Raw genomic sequence first — 23,101 nt, forward strand, 5'->3', positions numbered from 1 at the left:
CTGTGAGGGTGATTCTGGAACAGATTATCATCTAAATCAGTAGACTGAGTCAAGAAGATGGCTCTTGCCCAAGTAAGTGGGCAGTATCTAATCCTTTCAGAGTCCAAATAGAACAAAAAGGCAGAGGAAGGGCAAATTTGCTTTTTTTTTTTTTTAACTGGAATATCCATCTTCTGCTGTCTTCAGACACGGGTTCTTGGCTCTTGGGTCTTCAGACTCTGGGACTTACACCAGTCTCCCCAGTTCTCAGATCTTCAACCTTGGCCTCTGAGTTACACCATCAGCTTCCCTGATTCTCAGGGATTTGGACTCACACTGTATTACACCACTGGCTTTGCTTGGAGATGTCGGCTCATTCGTGGGACCCCCCTCAGCCTCCAAAACCATGTAAGCCAATTGACGTAACCGTCCTTTTATCTGTATCTGTATATATCCTATTTGTTCTGATTCTGTGGAGAGCCCTGCTACAGGTACTCACAAATTACAGAAGATGTAGGATTCTGTTTGCTTTTCTAATGAAATAATTTTTTCAGAGTGTCAAGCAACTAATTAACATGATATAATTCTTTTTTTTTTTTTTTGTCTTTTTGTCTTTCTGTTGTTGTTGTTGTTGCTATTTCTTGGGCCGCTCCCGCGGCATATGTAGGTTCCCAGGCTAGGGGTTAAATCGGAGCTGTAGCCACCGGCCTACACCAGAGCCACAGCAACGCGGGATCCGAGCCGCGTCTGCAACCTACACCACAGCTCACGGCAACGCCGGATCGTTAACCCACTGAGCAAGGGCAGGGACCGAACCCGCAACCTCATGGTTCCTAGTGGGATTCGTTAACCACTGTGCCACGACGGGAACTCCAACATGATATAATTCTTGAGGTAGCATAAATTCTTAACACAGCTCAGGGTTTCATTTGATAAGTATCAGTCCTGACCTTATAGTTATGTGATTCCAAGTTTGTGCTTGAGTAGATTACTAAAAGAGTAAGAAGGAGAGGACCAACAGTACACTTTTACACTTTTATTAATAATAGAAAACTAAAACTCAGCCAACTGCTTCATTCTTGCATCTAATCTGACCATATGCCAGAGATGTGATTCTTTACAAAGACTAGGTGAGAAGTGTCAATATTCCAGTTCCATCAAAAATGACATACTGGAAGATCAGATAAAGTTAGGCTAATGAAATTGAACTTTTTCTTTAAAAATTTAAAGAAATGTTTTAAACATTAAAAAAAATCACAAGAATCTCTTCCTCAAGTATCAGGGGCCTCCATTAATAGTCTTCAATGTAGTTTATTTGCAATCATAAAATTCATCAGGTTCAACCATGCTGCACAACACCCAAAGGAAAATACTGAGGGAACTCATGGATAATTTTCACAGCTTCATTATAAAGTCCAAGATCTGAAAGAAACATTTTTAGCAAATATTTAATCTACAATGGAGAGTTGAAACATCAATTATTACTTAAAAGAGTTCTACCTATTTCTTTTTTCTCTCCCTTTTAGAGGTCAACTTATTTTCACAACCCATCTTCTAAAACTGAGATATGAATCATCATTTATTTAACTGTGGCTTCAAAAAATGAGACAAGGGATATAGGAGATAATCCATTTTGACATCCATAGTACAGGTATAGTTCTTGCCTGGTCGTTTTGGGTGTCATGCATTACTTAATGTTTTCCATCCATATGTTAAAATCAAACAAAAATACTCTGTTAACATTAATTAACCTTTGCTAGGCTTACTACATATACAAGCACTACTTAGTGGCAGGTCAAAATGTTCTCCCATTTTCCTGTGGGATTAGAAAATTATATAGAAATTGAAAATGTAGCAGGACTGAGATTCAAGACCAAGACATAGCAAGGTAAAAGTAAAACTCTTTTCCTCCTAATTACGTGAATTACAGAAAGCTTTATTTACCAAAAGGATGGTTATCTTCTTTAAACTGGATGTAAGAGACACACATAATGGTTGCTTTGCCTGTGACTCTTCCAACCACTTCCACGATTCCAGAGATTTCTTCATCAAGCTAACACAAAGAACAAAATGTTGCCTTGGTGTTATCACACCTTCAATTGATAGTTAACTTGGAAAATTGTTCTATAGTTTACTAATCTTTCATTTCATGAAAATTAATTTAAAAATTTATCAATGCAAAAATGGAATTGTTACTTGTTAAAAAAAGTTTGAGTACTTACTGTCAGCATATCACCAGTCCTATTACCTTTAGCAGTGGCTCGAGGTCCAAAGATACAGTTAAACATTAAAGTTGAAGACAAAATCACTTAAAGAAACTGAGAATGTCCAGCATTTCCATAAGGAGTCATTCATTTAAAAGAGCCCACTGAAAGGAACCTTCTATTATCTACATCTTATACAATGCGTTCTGCATATATTAACTAAATAACACACAGATCTGTCTTCATAAATGACCAAGAAAATATTTTTAAGTACAATAAACATAAACTGTAAAAACAAATACGTGACAACTGAAAATGAATTTTTTTTTTCTGTGTGTGTGTGTGTGTCTCTTTTTAGGGTCACACTTGCAGCATATGGAGGTTCCTAGGCTAGTGGTTGAGTTGGCGATGTAGCTGCCAGCCTACACCAGAGCAACTCCGGATCCAAGCCAAGTCTGAGACTTATACTACAGCTCACAGCAACGTCGGATCCTTAACCCACTGCAATGGCAGGAATCGAACCTACATCCTCATGGATACTAGTTGGGTTCGTTAACTGCTGAGCCATGATGGGAACTCTGAAGATAAATGTAAACAAAAAATAGCATTTAAAATGTAAAACTCCTAAGGAAGGAAAGAGTGATTTAAACAGATTTTTCTTAACGTGATTTTTTGGTCTTTCATAAGGATGGAGAATTGTCACCTGGCATTTAAGGGATGCATTAAAAAATCAGAGTCCAGTAGTTGCCTTCGTGGCTCAGCGGTTAATGAACCCGACTAGGATCCATGAGGATGCAGGTTTGATCCCTGGCCTCAATCAGTGGGTTAAGGATCCAGGGCTGCTGTGAGCTGTGATGTGGGTTGTGGACATGGCTCGGATCTGGCGTTGCTGTGGCTGCGGCGTAGGCTGGCGGTTGTAGCTCCAATTGGACCCCTAGCCTGGGAACCTCCATATGCTGGGGGTGTGGACCTAAAAAGCAGAGCAAAAAAAAAAAAAAAAAATCAGAGTCAAAAAAAAAATCACTGGTTAGAAATGTAAAGGGAAATATAATGTAAAAAGAGGGCAAAAATTTGATTTGAGAGAGAGAGAGAAAAGTTTGATAAGCTGGTCCTTTATACATCCACTCCAAGAATCAGAAACATTAGCAACAAACCAAAACAAGATGAAGAATTAACTCTGAAATTAAAATGAACATGCATAGAATACATACATATATACATATACATAGAACATAGATAGATATACACAGAATTAATACTTAAACATACAGGCTCCATCAACTCAATGGTTACATTTTTTCCTTCTCCATCTGAAAGAATAAACATTTTTCCAGTGGGATGAATCTAAAAAAAGAAACATGATTAAAAAAAAAAACTCCACACAAAACCCTTTAAAATCTTCTTTGAAAGATTAAACGCTTGACCAAAAGATGAGCAGACTGACCCATACTTACTTTACTGATGCTCACAAAACAGTTGTATTTGAAGTTTAACTGGTTCAAATTATCTTGTGTTACTATACCTGATCAAAGGATGTTCAATTAAATCTGAATTTCATTAAAAAAAACCCCTCCTTTTTAGTACAAATGTGTCCCATATTTTTATTTGCTAAATCTGGCAACATTATGCTAAGAACAAATTAAAGAGGCTCCATACTATCTAAAAGTGAGATCTACTGGCACCCATGATTTAAAGAGTACATATCTCCCAAAGGGTATGTTTTTAAAAATTAGGCAAGAATAAATAGAGAACTACTGGTTGTCAGAAGACCTAGGTTCTACTGTGAGACAGCTGCAAAGAGTGCAGTCAGATCTGGTTTGAATGCCAGCTGTGCTACTTACTGTGGCCTTGAGCATTTTGTAACCACACTCCATTCCTACCCAGTTTCTTTCCCAATTTTGGAATACAGCTATTTCAGGAAGATACATGGCTAAAACCACTAAATAAGACTTTATATAAAAGTTTTCTTTTCCTCAGCTTTCTCAGTTCCCTGATTCTAAGACTTCAGGCCTGTTTCTTACCAGCAGACTGAGGGGCTGCCCTCTAACAGAGGTGTGAGATAACAGAATGCTGCTGGATCAGAAAAGGACAATCAAACAATGTTTATAGGAAAGCGACTTCAACGAGAAAATGAGGTTTGAGAAAAAAGGAAATTAACAACATAAGTAAACAAGAAAATTAGCTTAGTTGTCAAGTCTGGTTAAACTAAAAAAATCTGAAAGTAAATGTGAGAGTTCTGTCTGTAATCTTTATGTAAACACAAACAGAACGAGGGTGGGGGCCGCTAGAATTTAGAACTCAGCGCATTCGAAGACTTCCCTATTTCTCGCCTTAAGAGAAGCACCAAAATAAGGCTGCAATGGATAAAAAGTGTGCAAAAAAATTCCCTTGTGAGAAATAAAGCAGTCGGAGAGCAGTGATGTTGCAAAGCTTTTCGTCCTCCTTCACTCTGTTAGCCACTCTGAAGCCTCCACCCTGACAGTCACGGGGTCCTTCCCCAGGGGGAGCCCAGGGCAGCAAGCGCACGTACCTTCTCCAGCCTCCCTACGAAGCAGACCGGCTGGTCGATGAACTGAGTTACCATGCTGGCGTTGATGCGCGATTTGGGCAACTCCATCACGTCCACCATAACTGCAATGCAGGACCGACAGATGGCGGGAAACAAGCCGACAACTGAAACCTTGAGCTCGGCAGACGTCTTCGGGGCGGATTTCCCCGGCACCAATCCGCGGAGACCAGCACTCTCGCTCCGCCAATCAAACGCGCGGAAATCTCGATCACAGTCCCGCTGTCTCCGCCGGCGAAGAAGGCTAGGATGCGCCCGGAAGTGGGGATCGGCTGCTTAGTGACGCACAGCGTCCCGGAAGTTACCTGGACTCTCTGCGAAGTGTAGGCGGGGGCGGGGCTTGGATAGGGCGGGGCTAAGGCTTCCTCCCTTGATCTTGTCCCCCCCAGCTGCAACATAACCCCGGAAGCAGGGTGTCAGGCTCCGGTGCGGTGCGGCGGGGGACTGCGGCTCGAGCCTCAGGTACCTCTTATCGCGGGAGTCGCCGCAGCCTTACTGTTGCTCTTTCTCCCCACCAACGGATGCGGAAGAGAGAGGCGGGAGTTTGGTACTTGTCCCCCGCCTCCGTGGCATGCTCGTTGCTGCGCCACCGGCCATTCGCGTTTCCCCGCCTCCTCTTTCCGGGTTCTTCGTGGGAAGCGCGAGGTTCTTGTTGAATGAAATCTAGGGATCGGATTTCTTTTTGACACCCTTCCTCCCTGGAGACGGGAAGTGGGGTCGCCAGTGATTTTTCGCCTCCTTTGTGAAGCTCCTGCTCGGTGGCAGAGGGTCGGCGATTTATTGCCTCAGCTGCGTCACTTTCCATTGTCAATTTCCCCACCTGTGAGCTAAGAGGTTAACTTGATTATCTCTACGACCCTTTTTAGCCCCAACTTTTTGGCCACACTGTGGTGTGGGTTTTCTCACCTCCGTGTTAGCAACGAATTGAAACATTTGGGACTGAGTGAGGAAAGGACCACTGGGGTAGTAGAGGAAACGAATATAAATAGCTGTTAGATCCTGAGCAGGTGCGCTACTTCTTGAGACCTAATTTCCCCATCCGCAAAATGAGGGTGTTAGATAACTGAATGTATTGCAAGGTTCCAGGTGACAAATTTTGTCTTTGTGATTGACAGACTCTTCTTAACTCTCTGCTGATCTTTCCCTCCATTGCTTTCCACACCCAGGACTCTGGAGGGGAGGTCAGGAGGTGTGGAAGATAATTTGTTTCAAGGAAATTTGGGGAGGATTCTTGTCTTTTGCTGGCTCAAGTGTCTGTTGATTTTCAGGGCTTTGTTTGCCGGGATTTACCTTGCCAGAATATTCCAGAATGAGTGCTCATAAAAATACATGCCAGCGGTGCTCCAGAAATTGGGAACAAAAATTCACTGGGATTTTATTATTTTTTTGGAGACCGAGTTCATGAATTTGCCCAAGCCATTGAGGTACCTAGCTCGAGTCTCCAGTTTAGTCCCGCATCTGCCTTAAACTAAGGACACAGGGCAATTTAAGATGGAAATCTGTTGTACTGTAGTCAAATGATAGTTCCCCGCCCATAATATATATGTAAATATATTTGTCTTTTAATTTTGCTGTCACTAAAACAAATGTAAAGGATTTCATTAGTGGATGCAGGGCACATGTAAATTGGTATATAAAAACGTAGTTGTCATTGGTGCAAGTCACTGGAATCTATTTTATATTCTGTGCAAAGCCTGCACATCTTTTGCACTTGAGTGTTTGGAAAACAAATTGATAGCATTATTTAGGGTAAGCTACACGAGTATCTTTAATAGCAGTTTTTTAGAAGAGCATCCCTTAAAGTGCCAAGTTGCTAATTGCACTGTTTTGTAACAGTTGGAAAACCACTTTTATCTACCAACAGCAGTTTTTTAAAAACAGGGAGATGAGCAAGAAGATAACTGAATATAGCTTTTTGGATACTTTTTCAATTGCTTAAACATTTGTTAATAAGTAATTCATAGAGAAGAGTATATACAGCTGATTTGTACAGTTTCAAGGAAATGAAATGAACCCACGTGGGCCTCTCATTCAGCTTAAGGAATGGAACTTAACTAGTTAGTAGTTGGCACTTCCTTAATTAAATCCTCCAATCTACCAGCCATAAATATACATTATCTTGAATTTTGTGTTAACCACACTAAGATTTTCTGTATAGTTTTATCACACATTTTGCCGTTTCTAAGTGGTGTTTTAATTTTGCCAATTTTCTTTGACCTTTGAATAAATGGGGTTGTACTATATAAATCTTCTGACTTGTTTTGTTTTTGAGATTAATCCATGTTGACACATGTAGGTGGAGTTCATTCTTTTCACTCTTCTATTTCACTCTGTTACTGACTGACATTTTGATTGTTTGCAGTTCTTTTCTATTGCATATAGGGCTGCCATGAATATTCTTGTACCTATTTGCTGGTGCACTTGGGCAAAGGTATAGCAGTAAAATTGCTGGAACACAGGGTTGCATCTTCAACTTTGCTAGTAAGACTGAGTATTTTCCCGGGGTAGTGGTACTAATCGATCCTCCTGGCAGCAGTGTTTCTGGCAACTCCTAAAGTTTTATCCCTTAATATGATGGACATGAAGTGGTTTCTTGTCTGGTCTTAATTTGCTTTCCCTGATGACTAGTAAGTTTGAGGAACTTTTAAAATATTTATTGGCCATTTGTGTTCACCATTTTTTGTGTGCTTATTTTTCTTTTCTTATTGTTTTTGAGTGCTTTTTTTGTATTAGTGTGGACAGTAATGCTGCATTTCCCAGTGTTTGGCCTCTCTTCCTTTCCTTTCTTTTTTTTTTTTTTTTGTTCTTTCTTTCATTGGAAAGCGCTCCTACCTTTAGTATAGTTAAAATATTTTTCCCTTAAGATTAATGTAGTTGAAAAAGTCAATTTAAAAAGATGTCATTAAAGAGTGCTTCATAGATCAAGCTTTTAAAGATGTCCTATATTTTAAGCATTAATAGTTTTATCTTTCATGTTTTAATGTATTCCATAATTTAGAATTGAGTTTTTATGTATGTTGTCGGATAGGTATCCAATTTATTTGTTTTGTTTTTATTTCCGTTGTCCCAGCATCACTGATTATATCACCTTTTGCCAGTCACCTTAAGTTTACATATCTATTTCTGTTCTTGAATTCTCAGTTCTATTCCATTGATCTATTTTTCTGTCCCTGCACTGGTACACCCTCTTTTTTTCCCCTTGATTTCTTCCATTTTTTTTTTTTTTTGGCCGGGAATTGAATCCAAGCTGCAGATGCGACTTATGCCACAGTTGCCACCATGCTGGATCCTTAACCTACTGTTCAAGGCCAGAGATCAAACCCTCACCTCTGCAGCGGCCTGAGCTGCTTCAGTCCTATTCCTTTTTTTTTTTTTTTTGCTATTTCTTGGGCCGCTCCCGCGGCATATGGATGTTCCCAGGCTAGGGGTCGAATCTGAGCTGTAGCCACCGGCCTACGCCAGAGCCACAGCAACACAGGATCCGAGCGGCGTCTGCAACCTACATCACAGCTCACGGCAACACTGGATCATTAACCCACTGAGCAAGGCAGGGACTGAACCCACAACCTCATGGTTCCTAGTCGGATTCGTTAACCACTGCGCCACGACGGGAACTCCCGTGTTTTTTTTTTTTTTTTTTTTTTTTTCCTGGCTCTCCTGCTAATATTTAGTAATTTTCTATGTGCTTCTTCTGTGTTTTCTAGTTCTAGTTCCAGTTCTTTTTGAACAAGGCTCACATACTTTATTTTTCTTGCCTTTCACCCAGGGTTAGAGCTTCCAGCACCATTTTGAATAGAAATGGTTGTTCAGTTAAGATGGGCTTTGATTGTATAAGTAAAAGTGTCTTAGTTTCACATGTCAAAGGAACCCAGAGGCATGCAACTCCACACACAGCTGTGTGGTGGTGCTCCGAAAACTTCATGGCCCCAGGTTCCCTCCGTCATTCTCATCTTCTATGCTTGGTATCTGCTTCCATCCTTAAGGTCACATCATAGACCAGGGTAGGTGGTCAAGCAACATTCTAAGCAGCAAACAAGTGGGTAGACAAAAGGGTATGCCTCCGAGGGCCTCAGCTCCCTTTAAGGAGTCCACCTGGATATTCCTTGCAACTGGAAATTCTGTTTAATATTTCCCTTCCCTTCTTAGTTAGACAAGAATTTTAATTGAGTGCTTATGGAACTTGATCAGATGCATGTTTCTTTGCCTTGAGATGATTGAAATGAGTGTGTGTGTATGTGTATAAATTTTATTAGAGTTGACTTTACAAAGTTGGGTTAGGGTCAGATTTACAGCAAAGTAAATCAGTTATACGTATACATATATCTATTCCTTTTCAGATTCTTTTCTCATATATTTTGTTGCAAAGTATTGAGTAGATTACCCTGTGCTGTACAGTAGGTGCTTGTTACTTATCTACTTTATGTACAGTAGTGTGTATATGTCAATCCCAATCCCCACAACGTTTCTTCTTTGGTAACCATAAATTTGGTTTCAAAATCTTTGAGTCTGTTTCTGTTTTATAAGTTCTTTGGTATTATTTTTTACATGATTCCACCTATTAATGATCTCATATATTTGTCTTTGTCTGACTTACTTCACTTAGTACTGTAATTTCTAGGTCCATCCATGTTGCTGCAAATGGCATTGTTTCATTATTGTATGTAATATATACACCACATCTTCTTAAACCAGTCATCTGTTGATGGGCATGTGGGTTGTTTCCATGTCTTGGCTGTTGTAAATAGTGCTAAATGAACATTGGGGTGCATGTATCTTTTCAAATTATGATTTGTCAGGATATATGCCCAGGAGTGGGAATGCTGGGTCATATGGTAGTTCTATTTTTATTTTTTTAAGAAACCTCCATACTGTCCTCCATATGGTTGCACCAGTTTACATTCCCACCAACAGTGTAGGAGGGTTCCCTTTTATCCACGCCTTCTCCAGCTTTTGTTATTTGTGTACCTTTGATACTGGCCATTCTGACCAGTGTGAGGTGATATTTCGCAGTAGGTTTAATTTGCATTTTTTCCAATAATTAGTGCTGTTGAGCATCTTTTCACATGCCTATTAGCCATCTGTTTATCTTTTTTGGAGAAATGTCTGTTCAAGTCTTCTGCGCATTGAGTTGTTTGCTTTTTTGGTATTGATTGATTGTGATTTTATGAGCTGTTTGTGTATTTTGTATACTGACTCCTTGTCTTTCACTTCTTTTGTAAATATTTTCTCCCATTCTGTAAGTTGTCTTTTTGTTTTGCTGATGGTTTTCTTTGCTGTGCAAAAGGTTTTAAGTTTGATTAGATATCATTTGTTTATTTCTCCTTTTATTTCTTTTGCCTTGGGAAACTGGTCTAAGAAAGTATTGCTACAATTTATATCAGAAAATGTTTTGCCTGTGTTCTCTCCTGAGAGTTTAATGGTGTCATGCTTTATATTTAGGTCTTTAAATCATTTTGAGTTTATTTTTGCATATAGTGTAAGGGAGTGTTCTAATTTCATTAATTTATGTGTAGTTGTCCAATTTTCCCAATGCCACTTGTTGAAGAAACTCTCTTTTCTCCATTGTGTATTATTGCCTCCTTTGTCATAGATTGACTATAAGTGTATGGGTTTGTTTCTAGGCTATTGTGTCCCATTGATCTATGTTTCTGTTTTTGTGCCAGTACCATGCTCTTTTGATTACTGTAGCCTTGTAGTATAGTCACAGGTCTGGGAGGGTTTTGTAGAGGCTGGATTATTTTCTTGCGAACATTAGTGTTTAGCAGATTGTGAGTGATTTGCCACCTCTCTGCTTGTTATATTTTCACCGGTAAACCTTATTTGATCTTTATACTCTGTGGCCCTCATGGTATTTGTGTCTGTGTGATAACTTTCAGCTTTCCTGTGTCCTTATGTTTTGGGTATAAATAGTGCATATAGGTGGAGGTTTAGTTTGCCTTTTTTCCACTTACATCAGTTATTATTGATAGTTTTGGCTTTATTTTGACAGTCATTTTGTGCTTCCTGTGTGTCATACTTTTTTCCTTGTTTATTTATTCTCCTCTCTTGATATGTTTTGAATGACATTTTGTTATTTTTTTCCTTAATTACATTTTTTTATTTTGCATTAGTTTGAATATTATATATTCTTTAAACATTGTTTTATGGTCACCCTTTAACAAGCACATTAAAGTCTAAAGCTACTTTACTGTGTCAAAACAAGAATCTTTAACTCCATGACCTTTTCCCACTTTGTATGCTGTTGTCTAGAGTTTTAGTTCTATGTTGATTTCTTATAACTCCACAAATAAGGCATTATTATTTTATGCAGTTAATATTTGCTTGGAATTATTCATATATTTACCATTTTCTTTACTTGCTGTTTATTTTTACATCTCAAGTTTTTTTTTTTGTTTTTTTCCCCTTCCCTGGTTATTTCCCTTCTTTTGATGTACCCTCTTTGGAATTTGTTTCAGTGAGATTTTTTCTGGTAGTAAACTCCATCTCTTTGTATTTTTCTAAATATATTTATTTCATCCCTGTTCTCAAAGGACAGTTTTACTATCAATCTATGTAGAATTTTAAGTGGACAGTTAATTTCTCTTGAAACTATTCTAATATTATTTTGCTCTTGTTATATTTGCTTTTCTTTTACATTATGATTTTGTTACATGCTTTCATGTCTCTTTGTCTTTTTGATCCTCAGTTTGACTTTGGTGTTTTGCAGTTTTACTGTATAATATATCCTGATATGAATATTTTCTATTGAGTTTGCTGGTGAATATGTTGTGCTTTGTATAACCTGATAATTCTTGTCTTCATCAGCAGTTAGACATTGTCAACCATTATCCCTTATAATAGCTTCTCCTATTCTTGAACTCCTTCTGGAACTCCAGTTAGAAGTAAGAAGGACCTTCCCACATGCTGTTGACCTCTGTTTTATAAGACATATGCTTTTGATTCTTTATGCTGAATTCTGGATAATTTTTTTTTTCATATCTTCTGGTTTACTAATTCTTGCAGTTGTGACTCATTTGCTCTATTTAATTTCAATACTATTTTTAATCTGTTTCTGGAAGTTGTGGTTGTTTTTTTCTTTTTTCTTTTTTTTTTTTTTTTAGCAAATATTAGTAGTTGTGAATGATAGTCTTGTCATTGTTTCAGTTCTCCCTTTATTTCTTCATGTATTACAGAATACAAAGTAAGTCTCTTTATAGTCTAGTGTTACTACCCACAGTCTTTTATGGGTCTGATCCTGTAGTGTTTTTTGATTTTGTTACTCTTTCTTGCTGTGGCTTGTTTTTTTATTTGTATAGTATTTTTTTTTAATTATAAATTCATGTTTCTTGGAGCTTTTTTGTTGATTTCCTAGAGGTTTAGCTTGAGGGTATATTACTTCAGAGGAGATCTGTGTTTCCTTCTTTCAAAGATTTTTGGGCCCCAGACTTTGTCCTTGTATCCTGTGGAACATGGCTAATTAAAACCCAGGCTTTTAGCCATCAGAAATCATCAGTGGCCATAAGGAAGACATTAGTTCTAGTATTTGTACATACCTTTGTGGATTCATAGATTCTTGTCTTTTCTGGCTTCTATAGTTTTTAAATTCTTTTATTGGGCTAGCAATATATGAAAAATACATACATATTTATATTTAAGACATTACCACAAGTGCTCCTGTAGAGAGCCATTGTTGGGACTCTGTTAGTCATTGAAGATGACTGGGTCTTGGTGAAGGTATAGTAGGGTAGTGGTGGAGTGGCAAGAATTAAGGGAAAAGCTCAGTAGAGTCCAGAACTTGGAATGTCTTCATTACATGCCATGCCAAGAAGTTTAGCTTCATAGCGATGCCGGAGGAGAGCATTGAATAGGGAGTGAAGTGATCAGTTTGACATTTTAGGTTGAATATTCTAGATTCAGGATGAAGAAGGGCTTGGAACATCCTAATCAAGGTTTTTTCGTACAAGTTACATGACCTCTCTAAACCAGCTTAAAGTTTTTTTGGACTGATAGATTGTGGTAAAATGTTCATAAAAAATACATCACTTTAACCATTTTTAAGTGAAAGGCTTAGTGGCATTACGTACATCCACATTGCTGTGTTACCATTGCTACCATCCATCTCCAGAACTTTGTCATCACCTTGTACAGAAACTTGGTGCCCATTAAAGATAGACTATGAACTTACCTACTCTAGGTATTTCATATAAGTATAATCATACAACATTTGCCCTTTTCTGTCTGGTTTATTTCACTTAGCATAGTATCTGCAAGATTCTTCTAGATTGTAGTATGTATCAGAATTTCATTTCTTTTAATGCTAAATAGTACTTCTTTGTATGCAGTAAATACCATATTTTGTTTATCCATTCTTCAATTTGGGTACATTTGGATTGTTTCCACCTTCCAGCTTAAATTTTTAGGTCAAAAGGGAACTGTTAAAACTTTTTTGGGTTAGCTTGACTAGCCTAAGGTTTATTAACCTCACAAAGGACTAGAGGTGTAAACATGAAAGCTTTTAGAATCCCAGCTGTCTTCTCTCTCTTTTGAGACTATTTTCTCTTCAGTGAGCAATGGTTGTTTCATTGTTTACATAGACTTACACAGTCACCCCAAACTTTGTGACCAGCTCTTGGGAGAATCTGATTTGCCAGCTCTAGTCTCTTGACCATACATCTTCCAAACAGCTGTGGTGTGGAAGGGGACTAGGGGATTGGGCACAAACATGGCTATTGGGGAGTCTTCTGTGTTGGGAAGACACCCCAAGGAGATTGCAGTAATCCATGCTGGAGATGCTGGTGACCTAACTTAAGTAGTGGCAATAGGAATAGAGAGAAACCAAAAGTTTCATGAAATATCGTGGGGTTGCAGAACTTAGGGCATGGTGGGCAGTGGATGAAAGTGAGAGGGTGAAATCAAGGTAACACTTATGGGTCAGTCTCTAGCAGCTGTGTGCACCATCAGGCTTTTTTCTGCTTGGAGAGTAGAGTAGAACTACATGTGCTGGGAAGATGGCAGGCTTGGACATTGAAGCACTACAGCACAGAGTGAAGAATATAGACCTGGATTAAATCTTGATACTTTCACTTAAGTGACTTTTGGACAGATTATTCACCCCTTCAGAGCTGTCATTTCTGTATTGATGTGGGAGATGATAAAGCTTTATGAGGTTATTATAATTATTAAATAAGATTGCATATGTAAAGTCCCAAGCACAGTGCCTTGTTATACAACCTATTTAAATAATAAATTGTAACTTATAATTGTTACTCACCTTACCAAATTGTCCTGAAGTATCTGTTGGGCATCTTAGTGATGATGAACCAAAAGATAAGAAGGGGAAAGAAAACCTCACGGTGCTTCCCCAGAAGGAAGGAAGTATGTAGGCTGTAAGAGTGGAGGTCCTGAATCATCTGGGTGACCAGCTCTTCCTGGGTGTAAGAGATTGTGTCCTCTTGTAATCAGTTGAGGGTTACCAAGATGTTTTCTATACTTTTCAATAGTTTCTTATGGAAAAATCAGAGAGATATTCTTCCTCTTGGTCTTTTGGGTCTACATTTTCCCTTCCTTAAGTTAACTGGGTGATTGCTACTCCTTATGTCTCCCTCCCTCCCTGAACTTTCTGTTGCTCCTTGTTTCTGTGTCTAGTCTTGGAAGGTAGCTGAATGCACACATTCCTTGTTTTGTTCAGTTCCCAGTGGCTAACAGGAACTTTCCTGTGTGGGTCTGCTGGTCTGGGATCGAGTCTTCTTTAGTCGACTGTCCAGGTCTCTGAATGGGTTGGAGAATTAGGGGTAGTTTGTACTTATTCGAACATGAAAGTAGATGTCCCTCCTGTGTTCTGCTCATGGAGCTTTTTCTGTCTGGGACCCCGTTTTACAAAGTCTTCCTTGGGCGGTTACAAACCATTGCCCTCCTCATTTTTCTCTGTTGCTTGTTTATGCCCAAAACAATCCTCTCTGAATGGAGGTGAAAGACCGCCTAAAGAATAAGGGAGGGAATCTGTTTTTTTAAGGCCACACTTGTGTAATATGGAAGTTCCTGGGCTAGGGGTTGAATGGAGCTGTATCTGCCGGCCATCACCACAGCCACAGCAATGAGGGATCGTAGCTGCATCTGTGACCCACACCACAGCCCACCTATGGCAATGCTGGATCCTTAACCCATTGAGTGAGGCAGGGATCAAATCTCCATCCTCACGGACATTATATCAGGTCTTAACCCACTGAGCCATGACAGGAACTTCAAGGGAGGGAATTTAATTCAGTGAGACTTCAGATAGAATTCACATGCCATGGGGTGACTGGCAGCCTATTTTTCCTTGTAGGTAAAGCTTCTGTGTTCCAGAATTAAGTTCAGGCAATGGGAATGGATGAATTGCTTTCTCCATCTTTGTGGTTCACTCTCCTGTTTTCATTTGCTTGTCTCTTCAATTATTCATTCTCCCATTCATCCTTAGATGGGATTCCAGAAGATGTAGCATGGGGGCAGAGACTACAGGAATGACTCTTGGCCAGTCCCCACTGATTGTGCAACTCATGGACATTTGACTCAGACTTTGGCATCTGGTTGAATTATTGTCAGTCAGTTTTTGTCTGTGTTTCTCTTTGTGCATTTTGATGAAGAATTGGGAGGAAGTAAAGCAGTCAGCTTTCTTATTTACTCAAAAGTCTGATGCACGTCTTCAGACAAATAACAATACTTGACTTTTAGCAAATTGTTAGTCATTTGCTTGAGCGGTGGTGGTTTTATGTAGGACTCAGCACCATGCTTTGTGTGCATTGGTCTCGTGGGAGGTGGTAGATAGGCAGCAAATAGATTGAGTAGTCCCTTGAATTTGGAAAAAGTGCTCTGTTTGGCTTGTTCTCTAGGGCTTAGTGCTTTGCCTGTTACCTCAAAACATGTTGATGGAATGAATTAGAAAAGTGAACAAGTGAACAAATGACTGAATTTTATTTTATTTAAGTTTTATTGAAGTATAGTTAATTTCCAAGGCTGTGATATTTTTTGCTGTAGGACACAATAACCCAGTCATACATATACGCATATCCATTCTCTGATTCTTTTCCCGTGTAGATTATCACAGAGTCCCAGGTAGAGTTTCTGTGCTATACAGCAGGTCCCCATTGGTCAATCATGCCGTATACCTCAGTGTGCATATGGAAGGTCCCAGGCCAGGGGTCAAATTTGAGCTGTAGCTGCCAGCCTATGCCACAGCACAGCAACACAGACCCGAGCCACATCTGCAATCTATGGAGCAGCTTCTGGCAATACCGGATCCCTAACCCACTGAGCGAGGCTAGGGATTGAATCCTCATCCTCTCAGGATAACACAGGGTCCTTAACCTACTGAACAATAATAGGAACTCCTAAAAGTTTGTTTTTATTTTGGGGAAGAAATAGACTTTTGATGATGCAGTGAGATTGTATTGAAAGCAATGATTTAGATTTTTTAGTGGTCATTTGGGGAGTGAGTCCTTTTGGAAGTTATATGCGATGGTTCCTGTTGTATGTTAGTTGTATTTAAATGTGCAAATAGAGACATTTAAAGATCCACACTGAATGGTGTTTTATTTATTTTTTTTTTAATTTTTTTTATCTTTTTGGGGCTGCACTCATGGCATATGGAGGTTCTCAGGCTACGGGTCTAATCGGAGCTGTTGCTGATGGCCTATGACAGAGCCACAGCAAAGTGGGATCCAAGCTGCGTCTGCAACCTACACCACAGCTCACAGCAACGCTGGATCCTTAACCCACCGAGCTAGGCCAGGGATCCAACCTGCAACCTCATGGTTCCTAGTTGGATTCGTTTTCACTGCGCCATGACGGGAACTCTGATGTTTTATATTTTTATTCATTCTAGGTTTCTCTGTGCTATAGAGTTGTAAAGAGGTGTGATCTCACATGTTTCTACTTCATTCTCCCTTAGGACGTTATTTAAAGAAATCACCGGGAGTCCCATTGTGGCTCAGTGGAAACGAATCTGACTAGTATCCATGAGGTTGGGGGTTTGATGCCTGGCCTCGCTCAGTGGGTTTAGGATCTGGCGTTGCCATGAGCTGGGTTGCCATGGTATATGTGCAGACATGGCTCGGATCCTGAGTTGCTGTGGTGTAGACATCAACTTTATCTCCTAAACTTCCATATTTCCTCACACTATTATCCTTCTTTAGGAAAAAAAACAACAACTATGTTTTTTACATGTACTGTATTAAAAAGAGGGAAGTTTTTGTTTGTTTTATCAAAAACCTCTTGAAATTAAAATGTCTTCTGACTGGAATGCATCACATACCAGGTGCTCATATCCATTCATGGATGAGTGGTTACAGCAAAAGATTATCTGGTCTAAAATGCTAAGAGTGAAGAGATTGAGAAACTCTGGTCTAACATAGTAGATGATTTCTGCCCCCTAAATTGGTAGAATCAGTGGGGACTTTTTTAATGCTCTTCTATTTTTCTTTTTCCTTCCTTCCTTCCTTCCTTCCTTCCTTCCTTCCTTCCTTCCTTCCTTTCTTTCTTTCTTTCTTTCTTTCTTTCTTTCTTTCTTTCTTTCTTTCTTTCTTTCTTTCTTTCTTCTTTCTTCTTTCTTCTTTCTTCTTTCTTCTTTCTTGTCTTTTTAGGGCCACACTCATGGCATATGGAAGTTCCCAGGCTAGGGGTTGAATCAGAGCTGTGGCTGCCAGCCTACACCACAGCCACAGCAATGCAAGATCCAAGCTGTGTCTGTGACCTATACCACAGTTTATGGCAGCGCCAGATCCCTAACCCACTGAGCAAGGACAGGGATTGAACCCACATCTTTATGGATACTAGTTGGGTTCGTTAAACACTGAGCCATGGTAGGAACTCCCTATTTTTCACTTTATGAGTAAGAGACAGTAGAGGGAAAAAAAGGCAGTTAGTCTTGATCACTACCAGGGTACCATTTGACTCTGAAAATAATAGGGTCATTTATTAAAAGGAAGACAACCCCCCCCCAAATCCCCAAATCCAACAAAAGCAGCAGAACCACACAAAACTTCCTTGATGATTCTAATAAGGCTTTGGGGGTGATATTTACAGAGCACTGGAGGCGAGTACAATTGTCTGAGACTATCTCTGTTCAGTGATGGAAAAGGGATCCAATGGGGAAGGAACATTTGTTCTAAAATTTTCTTGGGCCAATTTGTAACTTTGCAAATAACTTTATCATGTGCTTGAAAAGCAGTTCTGCTAGAGAAAATGCCAGAAAGTTAGTAATTCCAGTGTATATAATGCTTCCAGGATAGCAGGATTTCATTATTACAGTGACCGCTAAGATTGCATACAGTTCCCGGTGGTAGGTATCTTGTGTGGGAATGAGGAGTAGCTGGCAGCTGAGATCATTAAATGAAACCCCTGTGCTGCTCTCCATGGCAAATAAAGCCAACTGTTAAAAGTCATGGAATTCCTGTTGTGGCACAGCGGAAACGAATCTGACTAGCATCCGTGAGGACACAGGTTCAATCCCTGGCCTTGCTCAGTGGGTCAGGGATGCGGCATTGCCATGAGCTGTGGTGTAGGTTGCAGACGTGGCTTGGATCTGGCGTTGCTGTGGCTGTGGTGTAGGCTGGCCCCTACAGCTCCGATTAGATCCCTAGCCTGGGAACCTCCATATGCCGTGAGTTCGGCCCTAAAACAACAATAAATAAATAAATAATAAAAATCATCAGGTTGTGGTGACAAACTGCACCGCCACCCCATTGCTCTCAATACTCTGTTAATCTAGCATTTCCTGTATCATCCTTCAGGATTTTGCATTTGAATCCTGAGCATCCCATTTCTGAAAAGCTCTTCCTGCCTTTAATTTAATATAATGTAAAGTAGGAAAAGGATTTAAAACTGTAAGGATCAAGGAAAAACTATATAAAGTCCCAACCTGGCCCCTGTTGAAATCTATACTGTGAATTTCTCTGGAGCTCCTTTGTGCTCTTCTACAATCCTCCCTTGCCTGATGCTTTATAATCATCAGCTTGTAGCTCAAGTTCTTCCGACTTGGTGTTTAATTTAGATGTTCCATTTTGGCTGAAAATAATACATGTTCAGTGTCTCATTTTGCAAAGAAACTATATGGTCACTTAGAGAAGTGATTTTTATTTAAATTATATAACTTTGGTTTTTAGTGGCTATTTTATATGTGCGTCATGTCACTTTCCGGTTAGGTGACAAGTGAAAAGTTTTGGAGTATTCAAGTAGAAGACAGACTCTCTTAAAAATGAGCTTGCCATTCATCCGGATATGGTAAAAAACTGTGCTGGTGTGTTCCAAGTGCATCTCTGAGCTACTCCATAGCAGTGGAAATGGAATGGAAATAGGAGTTCAGGGAGAAAAAAGAACATCATCAGATTTCCAAGTTCATTAGAAAAGAACTTAATATATTTTAAAATAGTTGATGGTGGACATTAAAATGTTATGGTGTTTATAGATTCCATTAGATAAATTTCAAAGAATGATCTCATGGCTTTATTTCAGTATATACATATAATATGCTAGAAACTACATTCTTTATAATTTTCAGTGGAGAGGTTTTAGATGTTAGCTTAAGAAGTATAAGAGAGTGCATAATTTTTCAAAATTCCTTTAAGGGGTGTGAGAGCACCAGAGTAGAATCAGTGGCTTTGAAACTTTTTTGCCTCCAGCCCAAAGTAAGAAGTACATTCATATCATGACCTAGTACATGTGCCCCAGAGCAAAAGTTCATAAACATTACTTACCATACATGATACTCTCTGATAATCTTTTTGTTTCCCCTTTCCTTTCCTTTCTTTCCCCATCCTTCTCCTCCTCCTTCTTTTTTCCTATTTCATTCTGTTTAAAAATCTGGTATCATTCGCTGAATCGAGTTGACTTTTTTTTTTTTTTTTTTGGTTTCAGGAGTGCATGTGTGTGTGTGTGTGTGTGTGTGTGTGTGTGTGTGTGTGTGTGTTTTCCTGAGGTGGGGATGGGTCGTTGGAGCATAAATCAGAGAGGTGGAAATAAAATTTCTATGTTTAATTCAGTGGCTTTCAGACTGTTCTGTGGAGTTCATCTGTGACATCAGTTGAAGTGTCTTCTCTGGTTCCCCGCTTGCTTCTTCATCTAGATACCTGTACCTCTTCCCCATGATATCAATATCACAAACTTTAAATAATAAGACACCTAGATGGATGGGGAAACAGGGGGATACTCTGGGTATTTCTAGTTGATAGTCTGAAATTAACGGATACTTTTTTTTTTTTTTTTAATCTTTTTAGAGTCACACCCATGGTATATGGAAGTTCCCAGGCTAGGGTTCCATTCAGAGTGGTAGCCACCAGCCTGTGCCACAGCCACAGCAATGTAGGCTCCAAGCCATGTCTGCGACCTGCACCACAGCTCATGGCAGCACCAGACCCTTAACCCACTGAGTGAGGCCAGGGATCGAACCTGCATCCTTAAGGATACTAGTCATGTTCTTAACCCACTGAGCCACAACGGGAGCTCCACGGATACATTTTTAAAAAGGTTAAAATCATCTCTCTGATACAGTTATGAAATCTGTGAAAGACTTAACCGATTCACCAGTTATGGAAAAAACTAGTAATATGTTATAACTGGTTGAAAAGAAAACTCAAATATCACCACACAATTGTAGTCACATAAGGGGCTGTTGAATTTATAAATGGACGCAAAACTGGTTACTGTAATCAGGGCAGCATTAATGCATTCTGCCAGGTACATTTCTCTGGACAGGAGTTATTTGCATGACTTTGAATGTTTTTTTCTACAAGTTAATCATCTGTCTCTATAGGATTATAACATTACTTAGTCAGACAGAGAAAGATGGGGATAGCCCGGATAGATGTGTAGCCAGAATAACCACTAAATTTCAAAATCTTTCACAAGTTTTTCCTTACACTGATTTGATTTAGGCTGTTAGACACATTCTTATCCTAGGTCTAAAACTTTGCCACCTCAAGACCAAATCCAGTCTGTAGGGGGTATATTCATTCTGAGAGTATTTTTAAAATTTTTGATTTGTTGCTCTCATCTAAAAACTAGATTTTTACATAATAGTTGAATATCATTTTGTCCTGAAAAATCAGACTTGGTGACACTGGGCCTACATTCCCTCATTGAACAGTGGTTGGAGATGCCAAAGATACCTTTAAACCTTTTTTCTAATTTTTTTTTTTTATTTTAAAATAGTATATGATATTGACTTAGAAATAAAGCAAATACTGCAAAAGAACCATAAAGTGAATTTAGGCCAGACATGCATCCTCGTAACAACAACTGTCAGGTTTGGTGTGTATTTTTTCATATTTTTTTCCTAGGAGTATACAAACGTATCCCTTTCTGTCACACACAAAATAGAAATTATTATTTTTTTGTCTCTTTAGAGCTGTACCCGCAGCATATGGAAGTTCCCAGGCTAGGAGTTGAATCAGTGCTGCAGCTGCCAGTCTACACCACAGCTCACTGCAATGCCGGATCCTTAACCCACTGACTGAGGCCAGGATTCGAATCCTCATCCTCATGCTTACTAGTCAGATTCGTTTCAGCTGAGCCATGATGGGAACTCCAGAAATTAATTTTTTAATTTGAAAGTCTGCTAGTTTCATTTTGAAAAAGCAAAAAAAAAAAATTAGAAAAGTTACCAGAAAGGGTAAAATAGTATAAAACAAATACTTCAGCTAAAAGGGTCTCTCTCCTAGAGGCCTGAGTGACAGCAAGAACAACAGTTCTGAGTCCAAGGCCTCTAGTCCCACACAGGCATCAAAGGGAGGGACCTTCAGGCAGAGGCAGCCTTCTACCTTCACTGTCCATTCCCCAGAGGTGCCAGGTGTCAGGCTGCCTTGGCATCATCCCCAGGGGGGAGAGATGCTCTAATGGTAGCTTCAGCCTAGTCCTAATTAATTAATTAGTTAGTTAATTTACCTTGGCCATCTAGCAAGTGCAAATCCAGGCTTTCCCAGCTCAAAACCTTCCAGAGCTCTTCCACTGGTTCCTGAATCAGCACCTTCCAAGCCTTGTTTTAGGGAAGGGGTCCTCCTCCAGGCTCCCTGGGCAACTCCTCCCATCCTTAGAGGTGCCCTCTTTAGACCAAGCCTGCCTTCTCCCTTCCTCCTGTCTCAGACTGGGCTGGTTTCATTCATCCTTATCTGCCTGGCATTTGAATTTACCGTCCTGGATTATGCTGAAAAGGTTAGTTGTTTCTGCAGTTTTGAAATGTGAAACAGTATAGTCAGGTTAACATTTTATTCCTGGTATGATAGCCAAGTATAATGTTTTTGAAAATTTTGAAGAAATGGGAGTATATGCATTGGTTTGGTGATGGGGATATATTTTCATAGTATACTTTGAGATCTTAGAGATCAGGCTCTTAATCTCTGAAGTTTTCTATTTTCCATTTGAAATACCACTGATGTTTGGCATCTCAGCTCATATGCTAACAACTCCCAGATTCCAGCTTATTCCTTTCACTGGAGCACTAGGTCCTACTTTCCAAACTGCACCTTACGTATTTCCAGTTGGCCAAGTCACTGTTTTCCATACATCTCACTTATCTGAAATGGAATTTGTTATTTTTTACTTCTATAAACTTGCCTTTCTTTTTTTCCTTTTCTTATTCTCAATAGCAGTTTCTTTATTCCCTCAGGCTTGAAACTGCAGTCATCTTTTATTAATCCCTTCCCATCAGTATTTTGTGGAGTTGAGAGTCACAGGGTCCTGTTTCATGTTTGTACATCCCTTCTATCGAATTCAAACTCCTCCCACCTTGGTCTAGTCCATTGCACTACAGTGTTCTAACTTCTTGGCTCCACTTTTTCCATCACCTCTCCAGCCTTTTAAAGTTTCATCTTTTTGAAATACTGCTTTCCTCAATATCCATGACTTCATAATAATATTATTAAATAAATCCGGTGTGCCTCTCTGGATATTTTAACATTTTATTGATTTTGTAGCCCTTTCAATAATTTGTGCCTGTTTTTCTTTTGTAGACTTCATTTCTGTCTCTCACCTCTAACACTAACCCTAACCTAACCTAACCCTAACCCCTAACCCTAACTGGGTGCTTCTAGTGAGGTTAATCCCTTTGTTGCCCCCTAAACACACTTTGCTCTTTGTTCCTGGTGATCCTTTTTACAGGAGACGCCTTCCTTCTCTGCTTGGTTTATATCTGTATCATCAGATAAAGTTAAATTCAAGCCTACTGATTGTGAAGGCTAATAGGGCTTTTAGAATCCTCACTGAGCTTTCTGGAATGTTTCATACTGTTTAATGCTGTCTTTGATAATATAATGTTGTCGCTCAAGATTAAGCTATCAAAAGCATGGACCGTCTTCTTTTTTTGGTATCTCTTGGAAGAGCTTAGGAAACTTGTTATCTAAATTTG

General features: G+C 39.3%; 2 protein-coding genes across 3 annotated transcripts in view; one reads left to right on the forward strand and one right to left on the reverse strand.

The window, feature by feature from the left end:
• RPA3 (replication protein A3) lies at positions 1,005-5,001 on the reverse strand. Its single transcript, XM_021102423.1, has 4 exons — positions 4,714-5,001; positions 3,453-3,527; positions 1,924-2,032; positions 1,005-1,401 (listed from the first exon to the last, which is right to left on the reverse strand). The coding sequence occupies exons 1-4, from the start codon at positions 4,810-4,812 to the stop codon at positions 1,319-1,321; spliced, it is 366 nt and encodes a 121-aa protein (XP_020958082.1). The 5' UTR covers positions 4,813-5,001; the 3' UTR covers positions 1,005-1,318.
• UMAD1 (UBAP1-MVB12-associated (UMA) domain containing 1) overlaps positions 5,074-23,101 on the forward strand; it is a 221,325-nt gene continuing 203,297 nt past the window's right edge. Inside the window, exon 1 of one of the 2 annotated variants that reach the window (XM_021102419.1) lies at positions 5,074-5,211. The gene's annotated coding sequence lies outside the window, so the exon portion shown is untranslated. The remainder of the gene's footprint in view (positions 5,212-23,101) is intronic. The other variant, XM_021102421.1, reaches the window with a different exon arrangement.

This window comes from Sus scrofa, chromosome 9, assembly GCF_000003025.6.
Source record: "Sus scrofa isolate TJ Tabasco breed Duroc chromosome 9, Sscrofa11.1, whole genome shotgun sequence".
NCBI classification, from domain to species: Eukaryota; Metazoa; Chordata; class Mammalia; order Artiodactyla; family Suidae; genus Sus; species Sus scrofa.